General features: G+C 36.3%; 2 protein-coding genes and 1 long non-coding RNA gene across 9 annotated transcripts in view; 2 read left to right on the forward strand and 1 right to left on the reverse strand.

Moving 5' to 3' along the window:
• The window catches only part of LOC107265108 (DNA-dependent protein kinase catalytic subunit), a 30712-nt gene extending 9528 nt beyond the window's left edge, over positions 1-21184 (forward strand). For 4 of the 7 annotated variants that reach the window (XM_025082682.1, XM_025082683.1, XM_025082684.1 and 1 more), the window contains 13 exons: positions 8119-8328; positions 8415-8593; positions 8687-8849; positions 8950-9062; positions 9156-9554; positions 9648-9823; positions 9915-10165; positions 10231-16525; positions 16610-17141; positions 17215-19593; positions 19657-20353; positions 20445-20653; positions 20728-21184. In XM_025082682.1, coding sequence (XP_024938450.1) covers positions 8202-8328; positions 8415-8593; positions 8687-8849; positions 8950-9062; positions 9156-9554; positions 9648-9823; positions 9915-10165; positions 10231-16525; positions 16610-17141; positions 17215-19593; positions 19657-20353; positions 20445-20653; positions 20728-20805 — 11598 coding nt within the window. In that variant the 5' untranslated portion in view covers positions 8119-8201 and the 3' untranslated portion in view covers positions 20806-21184. Of the gene's footprint in view, positions 1-449; positions 694-8118; positions 8329-8414; positions 8594-8686; positions 8850-8949; positions 9063-9155; positions 9555-9647; positions 9824-9914; positions 10166-10230; positions 16526-16609; positions 17142-17214; positions 19594-19656; positions 20354-20444; positions 20654-20727 lie in introns of those variants that run through there. The other 3 variants (XM_015734159.2, XM_015734160.2, XM_015734163.2) reach the window with 3 other exon arrangements.
• Positions 692-7666, forward strand: LOC107265110. The gene is made up of 2 exons (XM_015734166.2): positions 692-5247; positions 5320-7666. Exons 1-2 carry the CDS (start codon positions 1153-1155, stop codon positions 7300-7302), a joined length of 6078 nt encoding a protein of 2025 aa, XP_015589652.1. The 5' UTR covers positions 692-1152; the 3' UTR covers positions 7303-7666.
• LOC112494003 lies at positions 15778-21285 on the reverse strand. The gene is made up of 3 exons (XR_003059068.1): positions 21183-21285; positions 16006-16108; positions 15778-15906 (listed from the first exon to the last, which is right to left on the reverse strand). It is a non-coding gene; the product is annotated as an uncharacterized LOC112494003 (long non-coding RNA).
• Between the last annotated feature and the right edge of the window lie 591 nt (positions 21286-21876).

Raw genomic sequence — 21876 nt, forward strand, 5'->3', positions numbered from 1 at the left:
AAATCTCTTGAAAATGATTCAACAATAGGCTTTTTCAATAGTTCTCGAGAAGTTCTACAGTTCCTGATAGGTTTCAACAATCGTTCTGCTACGCAACATCGGTAAAATATGTATTAAATATGCTTGTAGCATCATACGCTTCAGTGCAGGCGGACATGAGTTGCTTGCTTTTGTCATATTAAACTTACCGAGCGCACACTGTGCGATCGAATTTAGGATTGCAAAGAAAAAAAGTATTTAGGCTATATCCGATGAGTTGTCTCGTTCTAAGTGTTGCTTTGGGAACCAGCGATAAGTAGCGGAGGACTCTGCCCGCCAGGCTACCCGTTCGTGATCACGTTCAGCTCGGCTACGACGGGATATGCTTTATCGACGGAGGCGATGATCACAAAATTCTATTCCCGGACTCGCCGCTACGATTTAGCGCCATGTTTTTGGTATCGCCCAAAACCGTAGCGTTGTACATCTCCCCACTCATCTCTGCTTGCAGATTCTAGGCTGTTCTCTCATTAAAATCGCAGTTCATGTTGCTTCACGCTACTGGAAACACATGAAATTAATAAGAAAGGAATATACTTTAGAGCCATTACTAGAAAGTACAGTGGACTCGAAAGTTTGTGAACTAACGATAACTTTACGGTAATTACTAATCTTAAAGACAATATAACAGAGGAGATGGATATTTAAACGAAGGTCAGTCTTCTGGTATCCGCTGTTCCAAATATATATACTTTGTGAAGTAACCTTCTTTGTGTCTCCGTAATACAACGGTAGATGGACGCATGGGGTCTCCCTAGACCCCAGACCAGTTAAACTGGCTGTCGATTTCGTCTGTTGATGATTCTACGTTGTATTGAATTTAATCATTAATTTAATATCTAAAACATTTGCCAAGTGTGTTAGACAGTAGAAAACCATAGGGTCATAATTAAATATATATTTTATAAAGTTTAAACCGAATGATGTTAAAATATAAGAGGTTCTTAGATTAGATAATTATTTTTTCAAGTTTTTTCACTGCAATATAAAGTAGCAGTGTAGAATTAATGATTGAATCAGAAAATATGCTGTACTGCATGAATTGCAATGTGATAAATACAGGAGCAGTTATATAATACTTGTTGAACAATAATGAATTAAAAAGAACAATTTATGAATAATAGTTCAAGATCTTTTTCATCACATGGGTCATTGTCAGATGATCTGAAAGATTTTAATGATATGGCTAACATTCGTAAAAGACTAATTGATTCATCAATAAGTAATTCACATCTTGCAATTAAAGGTTCAAAATTGCCTTTGAGAAAGTCCAAAAGTGTTAGGAGAGAACCTGAGAAAATAGAACTTTTCTTGCCAGAGAAAGAAGATTTTGCTTCTATTGAGAATCACTTTTTACCATTAGAACCGTGCTGCTCACGTACACTTGTAGTAAGATTGGAGCGCATTGATAATCTAATAAAAAAGTATGAGGACAAAAAGAAATCGATTAATAATGAAGCAGTACTTATTGTTTCTCCAAGAAAAAGGAATAATAAAACTGAGGAAAATTCAATATTTATTAATAAAGTTAATGGTGCAAATTTTTCACAAGAAGATATGCCAATTCCATACTCGTCATTTCAACTCGAATCAGAGAAGAATATTTTCACAGACAAATATAAAAGCGATGGTCCGTGTACTTTAAATTATCCAATACAACAGTTACATGAATATGGTAATAATTGTTGGAGTCTAGATTGCATAATTTGTAAAGAAAAATTCCAAGATCGATTGGAGCTGCACAAACATGCATCATTATCCCATCCTGGCATGCAAATATCATTCTGCGATATATGTGGCGAATCATTTTTTGGAAAGAAATCCCTGTGTCAACATACAACGTCCAAATATCAGACCATACCTCAGAAAAGTCCTATAAAAAATACAGAGGTTAATGAAAAGAATCAAGTGCCCGTAGAAAAGATAGTGGAGAATCCAAGTCGACGATTAGCAAAAAAGAAATCATTTTCTTTGAATTCAAAAACCCAAAACAATGCGAATATGCTAAATGAATTAATCAACTTGGAAACGAATTTGATATTTAAAAACAATCTATCGAATTTAAATGAATTCAATGAAAATTTGTTTGAAACTGTAAAACATCACAACTTAAATTTAATGGATAATGAAGAAAAAAGTCGTTGCAACAGAAGAACAACAAGATTAGAACTCAAAACTTTGAATGAAATTAGCAAGATAAGAATGGCGGGAAAAAGAAAAACAAATGACGCAGAATTTAATATTTCTGATAACGACATGCAAATCCATATAGAAAAAGCGGTAGCAAGGCAGCATCAAAAGAGGCGCAAAGTTGATAATTCACCTAGCTGTGTCATTGAGAATGAGTTAGAAATCGCCAAGAACAAGAAGCAAATGAAAAATGTATCACTGGTAAATCAAATTGATGTGGTGCCAGAAAAACAGCAATTCAATTATTCATGCGTGAAGTCCGAAATAAGGGCACCAGTATCTTTAATTAAAACGGAGGAACAAATAACTGATTGGTTCCCAGAAGATTTTACAAGTGTCGGATGTGGTACAGGGATAAACAGACAATTAGATTCTTCGAAAGAAAAACCTGCGACTGCATCACCAATTGAAATAAATTGCAAAGCTACAAGACCGACTAAGGAGCTCGAGAAGAGTTTCAATGAAAAGGTACCCAATACTACTTCATTGGAGTCTGCGATTGATTTGCCGAATGAAGTGGCCTGCATTGATCTTGAACACGACGTGGACATACAAATTCCATATTCATCAAATTACGAAGAAGAAACAAATATTCCAGTTGAAGAAATTCATGAGTCACTAATTAATCAAAAGGTCGAAAACTGTAGTATTATAGATGAAATAATTGTTATTCAGCTAAAATCGGACGATTCCGAAATGAATCAGGCTTCAGAAGTCCACGAAGATAATGATATATGTGTGGATTTTATTGAAAATTTCAAAAGCTCGGTGCAGCAAGAAGAAGTTTCAAATTGTGGCACAGAAACAGAACAGAGTCAAAATGGTATAAAGAAACTAGCAAGGAGCGTTGAAAGCTCCAAGCAAAATGAAGTGGAGCTCACGGATGAGATTGAATGCATCTACATGGTGGAAAATGAAAAGCCTGAAGTGGAAATAATTGAAGAAGATTCATGCAATGACTTTGGAAACACTGATTCGGATGAATGTGTCGTAATGGAGCCAACAGAGGAAACAAGAGAAACAATTCCGGAAGAAGCAGAGCAGGATGTAGCCAATAATATTGACAATACTGATTCAAGTGAATGTGTTATATTAGAGCCAAAAAGAGACATAGGTGAAAAAATTCTTGAAAAAAATGCAATAAATAATATTGAATCGGAAGATCTAGAGAAGAACAGTCAATCTGAAAATAATGTTTCAACTGCACCTGTTGCTAATCTGCAGCCGGAAAATAATTCAGACGAACATGAGACAAATTTGAAGAAATCTGTACAACAAGAGGAAAATGTTGAATTAAGCATGACGAACAAATCAAATAATACAATAAACAATGAAAATGGATCTCATGTGGAGGATTCCACTGTTGAGATAACACGAGGAACTTTAAAAATTGTTGATCAAAGCATATTAATTCCACCTGCCTTTAGCACAACATGGACCTGTACGGATTGTTCAAAATCCTTTGATGAATATTTGAATTTGCTTCTTCATAAAACTGAAGTACATAGGTATGCATGCACAGAGTGCAATAAGTTCTTTGATGGTAAGTCGAAGTTTCTTCTTCATATGGATAAACTTCACCCGATAAAACTTCGCAAGGGATTAGATCATGCTGCGGACCAAGTTCGCATCAATGAACTCATGTTAGAAGCATTTAAAATGACCAAACCGAAAGAATCAAATAATAATTCATTAAAAAAGAGAAAGATGAATACAGATTTTAAGAAAATGTCATTGTCAAATCCTGTGAAAAGAGCTAAAACTGATATGAAGAATAAGATGGTGATTGACAATCTTGATTCTGAACAAATCTCGTCATCGCAGCCTGCAGAACAGAATAAAAGTAACGAAGTGAATAACTTGGGGATAGATGTTTCTGGAAAAAGCGAATCTAGCGAAAAATTACCAGCTGAGCTTGTAAAAAAATTAAGAAAAACCAAGAACAATAAAAAAAAGAGTAACACACTGATCGACGATATTGATTCTGAAGAAAAGTTATTACCTGAATATGCAAAAGTAAACGAAGTCAACGAGGAGAGTAATGTGGTGATCGATGTTTCTGGAAAAACTGACTCCAACGAGAAAACAGCAGCTAAACCTATGGAAGCAAGTAAAAAAGACAAGAACGTTAAAAGGAATAAAGCAGTCATTGCTAATGCTGATTGTGAACAAATTTTATCTTCTAAATCTTCTGGAGAAAGCAAAGTTGAGCAGGACAGTAATGCGATAATCAATATTTCTAAAAAAACTAATTTTAAAAAGAAAACACCAACTAAATCTGTGAAAACGATTGGAAGAGCCAGGATCGTTAAGAAAAAGAAAGTAGATTCTAAACAAAAGTCAGCATCTGATCCTGTAGTTGGAAAAATCGTCGAAGGAAACAATGCGTTGACGAATACTTCTGGAAAGACTAATTCAGATTTGCAAAAGTCAACAGTAGAGTCTGCAAAATTAATTAAAAAAAGTGATTCTGAGCAAAAATCAACATTTCATTCTATGGGTGAAGAATATGTAAACAAGGAAAAGAAAATAATGTTTGACGTTCCTGAAGAAATTAATTTTAATGAAAAATCATCAATTGACCCCTCCGAAAAAATAAAAGACACTCAAATTGATCAGGAGCATATGACAGTGATCCAAAATATAGATTTTGAACAAAAGTCGTCTCAATCTGTGGAAGAAAATAAAGCTGATGTTTTCCAGGTAATTAATTCTAAAGAAAAGTCACAGACTAAACTTATACAAAAAACTAAAAGTAAAAAAACCACAAATAAACCAGATTCTAAGAAAAAGAAGCCTTCAAAAAAATATGGACCTGTTAAAAAATCCAAAACAATTCAGAAAAATTCAAAAGAAACTAAGAATTATAATTCAAAAGCAAATGTGCAGACAAGCAAAAAGAGAGAAAGTTCTAAATTCAGTAAAAAAAAATTAGCGGAAGAAGCTCAACGTGTGTCAATAGGCCAGAAAAACTCAACATCAAAGAACAACTTTGAGACAGCCAACAGGATTCAAAAGGTGAAATATAAAAAATATAGATAAACATTTTCTATTGAAAGGATGTCTTTTATATGTCTCAATGTTTTACAGGATACAGAAGCAATGAGTGATCATTCAACAAGTTCCAATATCGTCAGTGAAAAAAAGAATGTCAATCCAGGATCACTGATCAAGTGGATGACCAAAAAATCAATGCAAGATACAAAGACCAGCTGGATGTGCATAAAATGTCAACAGCATTTTGTAATTCGACATGAATATATTCTACATAGTTTTCACACTCACGAAGATATGACATTAATTTCTATCTGTGACAAATGTGGAGAAGTCCTGACTTCTATAGAATCTTCAAAAAATCACATGTGCATGGAAGTTATTGTTTGGTGCTGTCAGATATGTTCCATGGGATTTACAACTGGTCTCGAATTTGTGCAACACAATCGAGTTCACCATTTGGAAATCTCAGTACTGCATAATTGTGATGCTTGCTATAGAAGCTTTGTGACTGAGACGATGTTAGCGAAACACCAAGAGGAACATGACATCAGTAACGTTACGCTTTCCGAAATTGCTACGACTTTACGTTCAGATAAACTCAAAAAAAAATCAATAAAAATTTCAAATAGGAAAGCGGGTATAAAGTCATCGAAAAAATCGGAACAAACTGTAAATAAAAAATCAATGAAAGTGCCAAGGAAAAAAAAAGAAAAAACAGTGAAGGACAAAAAATCTGTGAAAGTAATAGTTAAAAGATCAACGAAAGTGAAAGTTAAAGAACCAGTCAAAGTGGCAGAAAAAAAAATAGCTAAAGTGAAAAACCGAACAAAAGTATTAACTAAGAAACCAGCAAAAGCTCCAACCAATAAACCGACTAAAGTGTCAAAAAAGAAATCTACAAAAAAACCAACAGAAGAGTCTACAAAAGTGTCAAATGACCAATCAAAAGGATTATCAGAAACTTCACTTGAAGAAGCAGAGAAAATGGAAAAATCAAAGAAGAAACCCAAAAAACCAACAGAGAAATCATCAAAAGCATCAACAGGAAATTCATTAAAATCACCACCATCAGAAGAACCGGTACAATTGTTATTTAAGAAACCAAGAGAGTTTGGTCCAAGGTCAAGCAAATATCTACCAGCAAAGTTCCACTTCTTCAACTACCAGACCTTTCAATCAGCATTCGTCAAGATCCAGATGCCTTGTTTATTCTGCGAGGACGTTTTCCGATCGTCAGCTGGTTACATAAATCATTTGCTCAAGACTCATCACACTTCCGGCGAGGAGTGTCAAATCTGTCGCAACACCTTTGCCAATGAAACCATGATCCAACATATGTTAGCTATGCATGCTGTGCCAAGTGACCCAAACAAAGACAGCTTGAAGCCAATAGAGTCATTTGATTCTATAAATGAAGACAAAGATAAGCCCATAAATATGGATACGGACTTTATTATTAGACACATGGATAAGAAGCGGCTTTTTCTATTGTGTCAATATCATGCGTTTGATCATATATTGAAAAACGAAACTTTTCTTTGTCCTTGGTGTAACAAGGTAATGGAACACCCGCGTCATTACAAAATACACTTTCTGACAGCGCACGATAAAACTTGTGTCATCTGTAATGTCGACTTTGAAATCAGCCAAGTGGCAGCCCTGCACAAAAGTAAAGTTCATGGCTACGTCGGAAGTTACTTATGGTTTGCTGAAATCATCGTGAGAACTCTCGTCAATTCGAACCGATTTGGCGCCACTCCAAAGGACATCATGATCCACATGATTGGTGGTGATTTTCCAATATATGAGAAAATCGTGGATAACTTAACTGATGGAAAAGTGATAACTGATTTGAATAATAGTAAAAACTCTTGTAATCAATCAACAAGTGTGAAAAATCATCAGAAAGACATTTCAAAAAATGACAAAATAGCAAACGTTAATTCATCCAATGATTTTCATACCAAAAATTATGATTCTTCCACCAATTATGAATTTACACCGACTAATGATTCCCAACAAAATGGCAATAGAAGTGAAAATGTTATTCCGATGATGAGCGACAATTGTTTGTAACGATGTCACTGAGTTCACCTCTCAGAGAGACGCTTATAATGAGTTATATAAATTGAACAATAGTAATGAAATTTTAGAGGAACATGTGTAATTGACGAGTACATTAAAAATCATTAAGATTGAAGGTACTATTTAGATTTACTGTATAAAAACTTCACATAGAAATACTAGTATTTTTTTATATAATGATGAATAGGGTTGAAAAATTAGTACAGTAGAATTTAATATACTTGTGATAGGATCATTATCATTTTTAAGATGTGTATCCCATTGTTTCATAGAGATTATGTAAACAGAAATGATGTTTTGAACAGTCAATGTAAAAATTCTATATGCTAATAAAATACAATTACTACATGATTAAGCGAGCATTCTGTGCTTATCTCGTCTTGGCCAGTAGAGTTGATAACCGATATACATATATATGTACATATACACACATCTGTATTCCTGGAACTGTTTTTCATTCATAATGCCTACTGGTCCCTTTGACAGTTTTACTCCAGCTTAGAATTATTCATCGTATGTAGTATCATGTAACATCCCAATTGACTTCATCTACAAAGTATTCAGATTCCTGTTGTCCACATCCAATACTTATGGGTTTAGGCTCTTCTGACTTCTTTGCAGATGATAATCAAAAGCAGTTCGACAATTGGGCAGGATGTGTCAGTGAACAGAATAAAAGTTTCAGATGACTAATCTATCAAAATTTTTACTGATTTCATAAATATATTCATACCTAAAGTCAATTTCGCATGTAAACCAATTGTTTTGTATTACAAAAGTAGTGCAAGGAATATTTGATTTTTTCAGATAAATCTATAGAATATTAAATTGAGTATTGGTTGAAGTGGTATATCAACTTGTAACTAAAGAATACATTAATGGGATAGACAATGGAGGAATTTCATTTGTTTTTGAATAATGTGAGAAAATGTCAGGAGGAAAGAAACGATAATGTTTTGAAAGGAATTTTACAAGGGTGTCGCAGTAATTTCCAAAATTTGTCAGCAACAGATTGTGGTGAGAATTTGTACACCATAAGTCGTTAATATTAATTAATAATCGTACAATTCCAATTTTGTTATCAATTTTGTATTTTATTGTAGAATTAGCTCTGTCGATTATTTTCGACGAGAATTTGGGTTTATTGAAATTTATGTATAATGAGCTCGATGAGGTTCAACGCCGTCGTATGGATTCTTCAATTAAAGAAGGTTTTCATCTTCTGGTTTTTATTGCCACTGAGTTTAAGGGCCCATTTAAAAATTATTGTGTTGCAGCAAAGGTACGCTTTATGAAAATAATTATTTTTCAACAGTAACATAATTCAATAATCAGTGATTCATATTAATGTTGATTCGTTGTCTTGTCCATCCAGGAAATCTGCCATTTTGCACTTATTGGCAAGTACGATCTTTACATAAAAAGGGCCGCGTGTCGCTTTTTTCAAACGCTTATAAAAATCTATAAAAGCGAAAATTTGGAGTTAGAGAAGAATGTGAAGGATTTTCGAAAAAAATTTGTTCTCCTGGGAATCAAAGGTAACAGGAAATGAAATGCAGGGATTTGATTTTATCATTGGGAATAAAAAGTCTACAACAAATTACAATCGACAATCGTAAAACAATTATATTATTCCAGAACGAAGTATGGTCCTTGCTGTTCTTGGTACAATAGCTAAACATTGTCCTGAATGTATTCAGGAGGACGATGCAAAAAGCATTTACAAGTACCTAATGGCTGACTGTACTCAGGTAAAATCAGTTCACAGAATAATTGTGTCCTAGCTCTGAAATATATCCAAATTGTATTCTACGTTCAATATAAAAATATATTTTCTTAAATAGACAACAAAATATTCCTCACCGCCACCCGAAGTCGAGTTTTACTTAGAAACATGGGCTGACATGCTTGACAGTTGTTCGCCCGCTGAACGAAGATCTCAAGAATTCAAAAGGCGTTACAAAATGTTGTATCCATGGATTAAGAATTTAAGTACGTCGACTGAGGATCGTAAGAGGAAGCACATAATGAGAAAGGCAATAGATTTACTCATACGTCACATAACATTCTTTCAAGAATTGATTTACCAGGATTATAAATATTGGCACAGCACATTCTTATCTTTATCAACACAAACGTCTGCCAATGGAGATATCGGCATTAAAGCAATAAGAGCCTATTATGGGATGATAGGTACTATATTGCGCCACAAAAATTCTGATGCGGACAAAGAAATATTTTTGGTACGTTTTCAATGAATTTTCAAAGACATAATTGTACTATAAGTAATCAGATAATACTTTCATTATATCCTTACCTTGATATTTAACTTTTAGTACTTTGAGAATGATTTCATGAGATCGTTTGACAGAAATTTGAATGAAAACGAATTGCGTCAGGTAGTGCATGGTGTCAGCCAATTGGCTGCATCCTACAAAATTCATTCGACCGTTGAAGCTGTCGACAAAATATATTATTTGATATTGCGACGTACGATGTTTTTATATAGCCGGTATTACTAATTTAATTATTTTTTTTTATTAATATTGGTAATCATTTTATAACTACGTAAATTGAATATTTATATAATTTTTTTTTCGTAGGAGTAACGAACTCACGCGTTTTGATGATATACCGTACTACCAAGAAGCACTTTCTACAATAATGTGCGAAATGTCGACAATATCAGTTGAACAAATAAATGCGCTCACAAAACTCTGTACACTCCTAGTCAAACAGTTTGCGAAATTGTCTATAACGACACAAACATTCGCTGTGGAGTCGCTGATAGGAACAATCGGTAGACTTGAAAATATTCCAAAAAATCTTTATCAACAATATCTGCACAATCTGAGTGAGTGACATAGATGTAATAAATATTAAATGATAGATTATAACTTTTTTATATTATTAATTTAGTTTACGATGGTTTAATATGGAGCTGCTCGCACACTATACTAATAGACGCGGAATTAGAACGTGACGCGAAAAATCTTGAAGAACTGCCACTTTGTTACAAACATTACTGGCCCTTGTGGAAGACTTTACTGAATCCGCTAAAATACGGAACGCAGTATCAACTGTTACAGGAAGTATTCGACGAGATGATATCTTGTTGCGTAACTATAATCAGTAAATTAGATTTGAACGTAAAACCAAAAACGGACGATGTGTATTCGGACGATGACTTTTCGAAAATTGCAGTGAACGAAACTGATTTCCGAATATTTTTGAATCTCGTGGATTTGTACGTCGACATCTTCGAGGCGTGCAGGTCTCTTCCACATCTGATTGAAAATTGGCTTAATCGGTTTCTTCGTGCGATCATTAAAACGTCATACAGACACCCTCTGGTATCAGGATTTTATAAATTGGTTCGTCAAGCAATCAAAATCTCGGATGTGTTTCAAGATAAAGATAAATTAGAAGCCCACCAAGATACCGTAATGTTGGTTAAAGAATATCTATCCGAAGTATTGGACCTGGTCTGCGGCTTCTCCGAAGAATTACAAATCACCTGCGTCTATTTGATACTCGATGCACCAATAACATTCGTGGAAAATATTCTGGATCGTGCGCCAGGAATTTTAAAGATTGCCTTTACAACTGGACTAAGCAATTTTTCACTGGCTTCGAGTGCCCTGGGAACTTTGACGAGATGGACCAATTATTTTGGAAACGAGCGTATCAAAAATCTTCTACTTCGAGTGGTGCCGCATCTGGAGCCATTTTTGTGCAGCAGAGAAACGTCCGTTGAGATGTTGCAGGATATTTTAAAGACCCAAAGGAAAGTTGTGAAAAAGGTGACCCTGGTTAACGAGGAGAATACACTGGAGAATTTTCAAAAAAATATTCTCATATTTCTGGGATCTCTGGACTCTGACATAACACTGGCATTTGTGCACGAAAGATCCTTGAACACTGGCGCCACCTGGGACAAGAAGAACTTACTGAAGTACACGCTCCCATATCCGGATATCAAGTTAGACATTTATCTGGACAATGGGCTGTCGAGGATCATCGAATTGGCGCTGCACTCGGCCGACAGACGTACTAAGGTCGTTGCTGCTGAAGTCCTGCACTCTGTTGTTGCTGTTGTGCTGGACAAGACAAGACAAAAGTCTGGACAACAGCTAGATAACTTTGCGACTATTTATAGTACTTTGTTGCCTACCTTGCTCAGACTTGGATGCGATTCTGATGATGTTGTACGACAAGTGTTCCATCCGTTGATGCTGCAGCTAACCCATTGGCTCGGCAAAGAGGAAATGCTTTGTTCCTCCATTACGAGGCTTCTGGTCGATGCAATCTTCGATGGCATCGATGACGAATCGAATTCCTCCCTCAAGGAATTCTCCGGGAAGTGTCTGGCCGAATTTGTCGAATGGTCCATGATGTCCACTGAGAAACAATTCACTAAGACTTTTGACAATGTGATTGGGATTCTCAATAAAATAATGAGCCTTTCGCTACATCCATCTGCACGAAAACGCGTTGCTGCTGCTATTGCTTTTAATCACCTCTACAGAATATTGCGGGAATACAGCGAGATCGTTGATATATTTTGGTTGGAAATTTTGTACTCTTTCATTAAGAGCTTGGTGGGCTGTGATGATTCGCGAATTGGCACTGCTCTTAAGCACGTGGAAAGGGTTTTGATTGCAAAAGCAAATGTTTTTCACAAACATAATGAAGAAAGACGAATATCAGTCGAATTCGGTGGTTCGACCTTGAAAGACGCTGCTGATTGGTTGTTCCTACAGTGCATTACCACAGACCGAAATTGCAGAAACAAGTGTATGGAATTGCTAGAGAAAATTTCTGTACACGTTCCGTGTTACAATTCGACGAAGAACGTCGTATCGTTCTATAATAATACAAATGGCGTAAAAGCACTGAATTCAATGATACTGAAAAATTTGAACGAGAAGAACTACACTGTCATTTCATTGGAGAATCTTCAGTCGCTTTTACGTGCGCTTGACTGCTATATTTGGTTGATTGGAAACGATTTACTTAATTTCGAAACTTTATTTGCCACAGAAAATGGAAACGGATATGTAATTTTCGACTGCGTTCAAAATTTTATACATTGTCTGTTGCACGTGAGAGCCAACAATTCCGACGAAGTATCAGTGCTCTCCAGTGAACTGGAGACTTTGAAAGTAATAAAGCGTGAAATCGTCATAGTGGTCTTAAAGTTCGTTGAAATTCTTCTGATCATTATTAACAAGCATAGAGCGATCAACGTGCCGCCATCTTTTTGGAGTAAAGATTTGTTCACACTGATATCATTCTGCGTACTCGAACCACACGCTCTTGAATTTAACGAAAAAAATCTTAAAATCACGGAAACTCTACCGCGTCAGGTGGAGAGCTTATTTTCGACTATGAAAAAAAATAATTTTATCTTCGATTCTCTCAAGGATACCATTTCTATGGCTGTGGTGAAAAAGTACCAAGAGTGTTTTGAATTGGATGCAATAATTAAGAAAAATAATGCAGAACTAAATAACAGTGTCAGGGGACTTACCTTACTGAGAAAAAGTTTGCTTCTGGATAAAATCTTCGAAGAACAAAATATCGATGCATCTTGGCCACAGAGAAAATTAATTGTTTTATTCAACGCCTTACGAACTGACAGCTGCAACGCTCCAACGTGCACCATACTGGATCCTGATACTAAAGAATATTTTGAAAACTTGATGCAACTCTTGCTGATAACGTATGACCCTGCATTGGCCAAAACATTGTTAAATCTCATTCTGGATAAGACACCATTGGAGAATCTCGATTCCACGAAAATTCAGCACGGATATTATTTTCTGTTGATATTGAAAAATCCAATATTTCATCATATGCTGAGAAACGTTGAGGAAATTATGAAGATGCTACAGGATCAATTGCTGTATAATAATCCTGCTGAGTTACTGATGATCTTAAAAGAGATGATGGCATTTTCATTGAACCACAAGAAAGAATTGCGAACGTATTTTGAGAAGTTGACAAAAATCTTACTGGAAATGTGTCCGTTGCTCAAAAAATCCATAAACAATCTTCCATCGAGGAAGGATATGTTTTTGTATATATATATCACTCTGGTTAAACTAATGCAGACGCCTGTTATCGTTGCAAGAGAAAGGACTTATCTCTACGAATGGATTTTGGACGAACTTCGCTGTTCCGACAATTTGGAATATAAAACTCAGCTTTTGGAAAATTTTGCTATAGGTTTGATAGATGCAGAATTAGATTCAAACAATGAATTATTGAACGTGTTGAAAGTTATAAAAAATACACACCTGCCTCAATCGACCAATGACATGTCTATGAATAATGCAGAGAATTTGAAAATTCGCGAATACTTTGACACTTTGTTAAAACTGTTACCAGCTCTGAAGTCGACAAAGTTCTTCGAGTCCGCCATGTTGTTCGCAGCTGGAACTGGCAATGTTTTGTGCGACGAAAAGATAACTGACAGTCTTACACTATTCTTCCAAGTTGTCCCTATGGAATGTGCGTTGAAGTCTATCGACATAGCGTTCCGAAACTTCATGGATTTGGATCATCAACAAGTACGTATGGATATATTGCATTCATTTTTAATCCCATCTTTCGACAGGGTCAAATTGGAGATAATTGAAGAATTTTTTGAAAAAAATGTCACGGAAATTTCCGTGATAATAAGTCAGAGTCTTGCCGGATGTGAAATCGACATGAGGCGACTAATTTTAACGAAGGTCGGATGTTACGATCTGCTGGGAATAATGTTTACGAAATTGAGCGACGATAAAATCGAGAGCATGAAAGTTGATAGAACAATGTTGATAATGAGTGCCATGAAGGTACGATCGTTTAAAACGTACAGTAACGAAAACAAAGAGTTGATGAGATTGTTGCATTGTTCGGCGTACAATTTTTGCGTGGCGAGAGTCACTTTGAAAAATGATGAAAAAATGTACAATTTATTATTCGGTGAGAACCGAGAGAAAGGACAGCTGATATGGGAAAATATAATAGACTGCGAGAAGCGCTATACGTTTCAGCAAAGTTTTAAAGACACTCTGAAGAAGCGCAGGAGACACGTAAATATTCGAAAAAAGAAAGAAGGTGCAAACGATCATCATGCCCGTCATTCATATTTATACAGTTTTGATCTGGCCTCGTCTACGTTGACTGAAGATATGAACAGTTATGATTACAATGATCTTTCCTTAAAATCGTCACCCGATGGCAACAATGCTCAAGAGAGGATGAGCGTCACTCTGGAGTCTGATGATCTTAACGATCACGAATGTATGGCATCTATATGTGCTGTTTTCCGACATCTGATGTCGAATGGAATATTTGTGCCTTTTAATGAAAATGATACGTCACAAAGTAAACAAGAAATGCCTGAATGGCTTAAGAATTTTTACAATGCCTTCACATACAGCGTGCGCTCCAAACGTCAGAACGTCGCACTTTTCATACTAAAAGTCATTCTCAATGTTCCAGAAGCATTTAAGCCGTATGCCAAATTCTTTCTTGCTCCTATCATCACAGCCATCAATGTTTGTTTTAGAGATTATTGTATGAATGACTTTATTACGGATGCTATAGTAATGCTCAGGAATTGGAAGGACGTTGCGATACCAACGGAAGGTAAAGAAAAATTAGAAGCTCAAAAGTTTCTGGAAGCCATTATTGGTGTAACGGAAATTAATCCGTCAAATTTGTGTAAATTTAATATGAAGATAATTAATATTTTGGTGGAAAGTTGGAATCAGTGTTTAACTTTACCTGCGAAATTAAATGAGAAGATAGAATCATCGCCACACGTTGCTGTGCATTTGATTTTGATTTTTGTCAAGAACAAAATGGTGGAGTCGGTAGTGCGGCAGGAAAGTATTTTGAACCACTTACAAAATTCTGTTGGGAAATGGATGGAGAATAAGGAAGCAGCAATTCGGGCTTGTGAGAGTCTGGGAATTGTTTTGAATTTTATGGAAGATAAGGTTGATTACGAAGACAAGAAGAATAGCATCGTCGATAATTTGTCAAGAATTTTTCGAAATATTTTTCAAGCGTCCAAGGAAACTGTGATTAAGTGCATTCACGCTTTGTGTATCAAATACGAAAATGCAGTCGTAAAATATTTTCATTTTATACGCTCCAGTGTACAAAAGGTCGACCAAACATTGAAGTCTAAATATTTAGAAGTTCTTCTGGTGCTAATTACAAAATTAACACCTGAGAATATTTATACGGAATTGAATCACATCAGCTTCAAATACTTACTTAAAATCAAGATATCGTCTTGCGAGAGAGTACAATTGCAAATCATGTCCCTCCTTGCGAAACGATTAAGTCCAACGAATCTGATAGAATTAGCCAAATTAATTTCACCATATGCAAAACACGATTTATCGCAGTATCGAGAAATGACTTATGAAATTTTTATTTCAATTCATAATCGCTTTTATCGTGATATTTCCGAAGACAGTGATACGAGTGAATTATTAATATTTGCCAGTAAAATTCTCTTGGATGGTCTGATGGATCCGTCCGAGGATCTGCAGAAGAAATTACTCGAATTCTGGACGGAGGAGAATTCTGGCAACAGAAAATTAACAGAAAGATGTACCGACAGACTTTTGGAAATCTTAAATATGTATTCGCCAGAATTGGAAGAAGTTTACTTGCACATTTTACCTTTGGCCATGTTGCAGCTTACTAGTAAAACACCAGATTTCAATACGAAGATTTGCGATCCCTTGGAAGAATGTCAGTTCATTCCTTATCAGATAGATGTCACCTGCAAAACGAAAAATTTAGCATCCGTGGCACCACTCTTTGCCAATTCTCACGCAAGTCAAAAAAATTATTCATTCGCACATTCCACGCAAACCCTACAGGATTTATCGACGTATGCCAATTCAATTCCATCAATGAGCATAGCCAGCGATTCAAAATTCGCGCCACAGAACGCACTCGCATTCGAGCCAACCATCGACGAAGAACTTGATGACTTCGAAGTACCGGAAGTGACACCTGTTCCCGAGTTTAAGAAACCCAAAGAATTAAGAGATTCATTAAGAGCATCATTGTACATACAGGAATCATCAAAAATCCGTGAAGATATGCGTCTGCGTGAGATAAAGAAAAATGAACGTCACAAGGAGATGATAAAGATGGAAAAAATAAGACAGAGAAACACAGTAAAGATGACAAAGTTAGTTCCCTTTATTTTATATATTATTTATTACAATCAATCTCTTCGGATATAAAATATATCAATGCTTTTTTTAATTTCTAGAGAATACACATTAGGTGACTATCCCGATATAAGTATCACGAATTCAAGCTTGCTGCAGCCATTACAAAAATTGGCAACGCGAGATCACAATGTATGCAAATACGTAATAGTATCGATATTCCGTTCACTGATCGAGACTATGTCAGGAATTAAATCCACATCGGAATACCGTGACAAAGTATCGCAGAGTTTAAAATTCATTCTAGAAAACTGTCGAAAACAAAATCCATTAATGGCGACGATCCTAGAAATGACTTGGAGCACAAACATCACAGACTTCTGTTCCGACAATGTAGCCAAGGCAGCAAAGTCAAATCAACTATTATCGCTAGGCGCATTAGTTTTAGAAGAAAAATTAATTAAAGAAGATGATTATACAGGTCCGCCATTAAAAAAACAACGAAACTCAGTGACACATGATGATCCACATACAAATGAATGGGTTCAATTAGCAAGTCTGTACGAATCTATGAACGAGGTCGATGTCGTACTGAGTATATTCTCTGACCGAGTCTCAAGAAAGTCTCTGCAGGTACTTAAACAATAATATTATTATTATTATTATGAAATGGAAAAATATAATAATCCAATTTCTGCAATTTCAGGAAGCTACCTTTGCTCGAGCAGCCAATGATTGGACAACAGCAAAAGATGCCTATCTTAAAGCCTATGAAATGGAATCAGGATCGATCAAGGAACATTGCCTCGAAGGATATTACCAATGCCTTGCACATCTTTTATGTTGGAAGACTATGGCGAAGAGTATCAAACAGAAATTAAACAATGATTATAATAATATTTGGAAGCCATCTTGGCAGGAGGATTGGATAGTTCCTTGGATGTTTAGTGCTCATGTACAACTCATGTTGAAAGGACAGCGTATTGATAGTTCTGCAGAGTCCAACAGCTTCGAAGAAGCATTAATGGAATGGATGAAGGATAAGAATAAGTGTGATCACATAAAAAGATGTTACGGTGAAGAAGTTGCTATACTTTTGGATGAAGATAACAGAGCAGCTCAATTCGATTGTTTGAACGGAGCTTTGGAAGGAATCAGAGAACAGTGGATTCACCTTAATCCACTGTCTGCCAGTCAGAGAATCCGATTGCTTTTGAAGTTACAAGGGATTAATGAGGTTCACGTTTATTTGAAATATTCTAAGGAACCAGATGATTTTTCAAAAATAAGGAAGCTACTGAATTACTGGAATCACAACGTACCGTCGGTTCACGACGATCTCATAACGTCGTCAAAGTTAACAACTTACAGAATACATTTTGCTGAAGTGCTTGGAAAGAAATTGGCCACTGAACTTGACTCGCAGGATGAAAATATTCAGATTGAATTACGAAACCTTTGTTATAAACAAAAATTAAAAATGACAGACGCAGCGCTCTATCAAAAAAATTTGAAAATTGTCAAGTTTCATTCGTATTACACAGAGAGTCATGTAGAGGAAGTTTCAGATAATTTGAAAGACGAGTTTCAAATGATAATTGCAAAGTATAATTATCTCGAAGGAATCTTAAAGAAAACTAACAGTGACAAATTAAACTCCTATGAGAAGTCTTGGATACAGACTGAAAAACTTGTCAAAGAGTACGAAAAGCCTCACTTCAAAGTACTCGCTGCGCAACACCTCGCTACGTTAGCTGATACTCTAGTTAATTTATCTATAAATGACGAGATTTTTTATAATGATCTTAAAACCAAAGAACATATCGTCAATGCCGTATCCACTGAATGTGTTGCTTCTAATGATCTGATTGAGAAACTGCATGCATACAGTCTATCGTATTTGAGGAAATCTTGCAATTTGGCGAATGAAAAATCGATCGGTCCATGTTATTTGAAACTTTCAAAGTATTGCCATGCGCGTATTACTGATCCGGAAACTGATTCGAGGTATCAAACCGGAAATCCTAATGATCTGATACAAGAATTTGTAAGGTCCACTTTAAGAGCGATGAGTTATGGCTTGCAGGAAGCTGCGTATTATTTTCCATGCATGCTGAAGAAGGAATATTTGGAAAATGAAGAGACTAGGGAGATTTTTATTAGAGAATCGAGGGACATCCAGGCTTGGCTGTTTCTTGCATGGCAGGCACAGCTTCTTTCGCATCTTGGATCCTCGATCACGCCTACGATCATTCCTATTATCGAAAAGATCGTCAACACTTATCCAAACGCCATGGTCTACACGTTCCGTCTTACTGCAGAAACGAATCCTGCTATTCTCGATGATCCATTGTTATTCAAGATTCGCGAAATTCTAATGGGTGATCGCAAGATTGAACATTTTTTAATGGCTATAGAATATCTTGCACAACCTGAATTGTACCTGCGAGATCAATTAACAACATTTTTGAGCAATTTGAAACATGGACGTGACACAGCGCTACAAACCTTGCTGAAAAAAGCATTTCCACGTGGCAGTGGAGATACAGATTCACCTGCTCAAGGATCACTTTACGAACACATCAATGTGTTCAGAGAACAAATTGAAAAAATTCGCAATTACGAAAGACACGACGCTATATCGCAGCATGTGACCACTCTACAGAAACGCTTAAGGGACGCGTTGATGAACCGAGAAAGTAAGAACCAAAAAAGCCCAAGATTTCGTAGATTTTTGGGCGAGAGCGATGAGAAGCAATTGAAAAGCTACAGTCCATGGCTTCATGAAATTCCACCTGGCGAAATTGAAATTCCAGGACAGTATACCGGCGACAGAAAGCCCATGCCAAAGTACCATGCAAAAATCATGCGGTTCGAGTCGACAGTACAGATAATGTCGTCTCTACGAAGACCAATGAAAGTTACAATGATAGGGGATGACGCCAGGAATTATTATTTCTTAGTAAAACATGGTGAGGATCTGAGACTCGATCAACGTATACAGCAACTTTTTGCAGTAATGAACAATGCATTAAAAGTTGATACCGCGTGCAGACAACGTCAGTTGGTAATCGACACGTATCAGGTAAGCACAAAGATATACATTTCTTTAAATAAAACGTTGGCCTGATATTTCATTGTGTCACAGGTAATACCACTCTCGACATCCGTGGGTTTAATAGAGTGGGTCGACGATACCAAAAGACTCTGTGACTTCGTCGACTTCACTCTTGATAAAAAACAACAATCTCAACACAAGGAAGCATTGGACAGATACACCAAGTGGATAAGCAAAGCCGCGCCTAATTTACATCTTACTGAACAATACAAGAAAGCCTTGAACAAGTATAGCGCAGAAGATGTCAAAGCGAAAATGGCAGAACTCACCAACATGTGTCAAGTAGATTCCTTGCGTGATACTTTTAAGCTTCTAAGTTCATCGCCAGAAAGTTTTATGGCGCTGCGACATAATTTTGTCACGAGTTACGGGACCATGTGCGTCGCTCAATGGATATTGGGAATAGGCGACCGCCATTTGGAAAATACTCTAATATCCGTGAAGTCTGGACGAAGTCTGGGAATAGATTTCGGCTTAGCCTTTGGCGCTGGAATCGCGCTACCTATACCGGAACTGATGCCATTTCGATTGACACCTCAGATTGTCGGTCTGTTAAAGCCCTTTAACGAGAATGATCTTTTGGAATGTACGATGATTCACGTGATGAATGCTCTTAGACAAGATAGGTCTCCGCTGCTTGCATGCATGGATGTATTTGTTCACGAGCCTCTTAAGTGGACAGAACATGTAAACAAGCTTAACGTTGAGATTGGACAGAGTACTATAGGTAAACAATATGATATCGATATGTAGAATAATTATTGATAATTTTTTATGACAGTCTTGATCAAATCTCTGTGTCAATAAATTTGGAATAGATGTCAAATGGCTACCAGAGAAGAAGATAAGGACTGTCATGGAAAAGTTGAATGGCGGGAAATCATCTTTAATTGTTTGGAAACAACTGAAAGATTATCACAACGATGAATATTTAGCCCGATACGAAGCGATACTTTGCGGACTGGACGAGAGGCATAAAAGGAAGCGTGCTACGATGAAGGATAAAAATCTGTCGGTTAAGGAGCAGGTAATGTCTGTAGATTAAATAAGTTTTCTTGAATTATTTTAAACGATCAGCAATTATCGATACTTGTATTTTAGGTGGAATGTCTACTCGATCAAGCAACCGATCCAAATATACTTGGACGTTCCTACGCCTATTGGAAACCATGGCTTTAAATTTAACATTCCTATATGCATTGTCAGTTATATTTTTTATCTAACTCTTGCATGAAAAATGTTACTTTTCGTGCCTCCAAAGTGTGGCGAAAGTGGCGCTTTATAAGTAAGGCTGCGATAAAAATGCTGCGCATGCGCAAATCGGCCCAATTTTACTTTATTCTCGCGCGCTGTCATGATACGCATTCACTTTGGAGGCCTTCCTTGCTTTCCTTATGGCTGCCTCCTCCAATGTGAGATCTCCTCCAAGGAGATGTGCCAGTCACTTTGGAGGCACAAAAAGTAGCACTTTTCATGCATGCGTTACAGGAAATATTATGCGATACTGGTGCAATAAAGCGAAAATATACACAGGTCGTGAAGTTTGTCACACTCACCGCACTCGTACCACAAGCAGCACTTGCCTTCGGCTCGTGCGATAAGGCTCGTCTGCCTATAAAGTTCGCTTCCTCGCACTCGTATCGCAAAGTACTATTATAATCTTTTTATATCACATATATATTGTATTTTACATAGGAATCAATTTACCAATTAAATAATAACGTTGCACGTTAACGCTTCCATTTGAGTAATCCATACCCTAAAAATACAAAAGATATATTACACAAAGAAGAAAAATAAAAGCTAACAATTATCAAGGGTATCGTGATTTTAGTTTTAAGAACTAAACAATTATTTGGCAGATACGTTATCATAGGAACATGAACTCATTACTCAAATTTCCCGCAACGAATCCTCCCGTAATTCCGTTGTGTACTTAACGGTTGAAGCTAACGAGCGGGTAAACAAATCGTGAAGAGGAAAACATTTTTATCGTTAAAGAATTGGAGCCTGCAGTTGAGATTACAAGAATAGGAAACAGAAGACGAAGGGGAAAAAAAGAAAAAGAAACAAAAATACCTGTGGGTATTTCGTTCAATTACAATCGGATCGCAACAAATCAATATGAAACGTCGATTCGATCAGTAAACGACGGTGTCCAAATCGATTATCGATAAGCTCAATATTTATAGCCATTGAACTATTGACACTCTCATGCCCTGTGCTACTATATTTAGAGATAAGAATCGA

This window comes from Cephus cinctus, unplaced genomic scaffold (genome assembly GCF_000341935.2).
Source record: "Cephus cinctus unplaced genomic scaffold, Ccin1 Ccin1_scaffold0215, whole genome shotgun sequence".
Taxonomy (NCBI): domain Eukaryota; kingdom Metazoa; phylum Arthropoda; class Insecta; order Hymenoptera; family Cephidae; genus Cephus; species Cephus cinctus.